This window comes from Poecilia reticulata, unplaced genomic scaffold (assembly GCF_000633615.1).
Source record: "Poecilia reticulata strain Guanapo unplaced genomic scaffold, Guppy_female_1.0+MT scaffold_1775, whole genome shotgun sequence".
Lineage (NCBI taxonomy): Eukaryota > Metazoa > Chordata > Actinopteri > Cyprinodontiformes > Poeciliidae > Poecilia > Poecilia reticulata.
This window is the reverse complement of record NW_007616506.1, coordinates 1-1989: the sequence shown is the minus strand read 5'-3', so window position 1 is coordinate 1989 and position 1989 is coordinate 1. Positions and strand designations below refer to the sequence as shown.

The window sequence follows — 1989 nt, the reverse complement described above, 5'->3', positions numbered from 1 at the left end:
TATCCCGGTTCAGCAGAATAAGGGATGGTCTCACTGTTAACAGAGCCGTGCTCAGAATAAGGAGCTAAAATCGTTGGATTATTATCATTTTCATCCAGAATTAAGATGTTAACAGTCACGTTGCTGCTGAGCGGAGGAACACCAGAGTCTGTGGCTTGAACCATAAACTGAAACGTCTTCAACTCTTCATAGTTAAAAGACTGCAGACTGATTATTTCTCCAGTGTCTGCTTTCACGTCAACCACTGATGCTACATTATTATTTCCTTGATTATTATTATTACTAATGACCGAAAACGTTACCTTGCCATTTTCGTCTACATCAGGATCATCCGCAGTTAAGGTATAAACCACATCACCAACTGGTCTGTTTTCTTTCACAAAAATATTGGAAACTCGTTCCTTAAAACGTGGCGCGTTGTCATTGACATCTGATACATGAACCGTAATTACGCTGGTACTGGAGAGAGGCGGCAGTCCTTCGTCCATCGCGGTTATTGTTAAATTATATTCAGAAACCTTTTCTCTGTCAAGAGCTCCATCCACCACCAAAGAGTAATGATTTTTATACGTGTTCTTAATTTTAAAGGGAGTGGCATTAATTATTTTCACCTGAACGACACCGTTTTTATCTGCGTCCGGATCTTTCACCGTTAAAAGTCCAACCATTGTACCGAGAGGCGCATCCTCCCTCAGAACACTGTCTAACGATGTTACAGATATTTCTGGGGGATTGTCGTTAATGTCTGTGATTTCAATGAGTACTTTGCAATGAGATGCTCTTGTACTTGTCCCTCTATCTTTTGCTTGGACCCGTAGTTCAACCACATTAGTCCTTTCGTGGTCTAGCTCATCTTTTATTGTAATCTCTCCAGTAATTGCATTAATGGAAAATGTATTTACGTTGTTATCATTATCCTGGTTTATAAAAGAATACTGAATTTCTCCATTTATCCCTTCGTCTAAGTCTCTTGCATGCACAAAAATTACAGCTCTGCCTAACGGGGTATTTTCAGGCACTCTGACTTTGTACAGAGGTTTGTCAAATACCGGAATATTATCATTAACGTCTTCTACGTTAACATTGATTAGCAATGTCCCTGATTTAGCAGGTTTACCTCCATCTGTAGCTGTCAGAGTTAATTTTATAAGTGGCTGTTTTTCTCGATCTAAAGGTTTCTGCAGGACCATTTCAGCTGACACGGTTGGATCGCCTGCGTTTTGTACATCCAGCGCAAAATGTTCATTATGGCTTAGTTTATAAGCCTTTACAGAATAAACACCGGCGTCTGCGTCAAATGCCTTCGGAAGAGCAAATTTTTCTCCAGTAAAAGCCGATTCAGACACGTTCAGATCAATCTCTGGTATTCTGAACGAGGGCGTGTTGTCGTTTGCATCCACAATTTGAACCTCAAAGCGATAAAGATTTAGCGGAGACTTCACAATGGCTTCCACTTCCAGGGAGCATTTGGCTTTACGAGCACAGAGCTCCTCCCGGTCTATCCTGTCCTTCACCAGAAGTGCTCCAGTCTTGATGTTCACATCAAAATACTTCTTATTAGGTCCCGAAATCTGAAAGTGTCTTTTTTCCAGTTCTAGTATATCTAGCTGTAAATCCTTCGCCAGATTTCCAACAACCGTACCCGGACTCGACTCCTCCACAATCGAATATACAGTCTGTGCCTCTGCGACCATCAGGATGCGCAACACAAAAAGCAAATTATAAATCCACGTCGGGAGCGTCTTTCCTCGTCCCATTCTATCCCGATCTGACAAAACACACGAAATAAATTGTAATAAATCATTCCATGGTTAACATATTTCCATGACTGTAGTCAGATCACAACCCCTCAGAGCGGTGAGGACGTTACTCATGGCTTCCCAAACAAAGAGCTGAAGCCCTCTCTTAAGGGAGGAGCATTGCACATGGATAAAATGTGTTAAAACGCCAACAGTTCGCAGTGACATCTTGTGGCGATTTGAAGTGAAA

The 1989-nt window shown here is 41.6% G+C and overlaps 1 protein-coding gene across 1 annotated transcript; it reads right to left on the bottom strand.

Moving 5' to 3' along the window:
• Positions 1–5: 5 nt before the first annotated feature.
• On the bottom strand, positions 6–1900 carry LOC103461492 (protocadherin alpha-8-like; the record flags this gene model as incomplete). The annotated part of the gene is made up of 1 exon (XM_008403781.2): positions 6–1900. A coding segment is annotated over exon 1 (1752 nt), but the record flags the coding sequence as incomplete, so codon positions are not given.
• Positions 1901–1989: the final 89 nt, after the last annotated feature.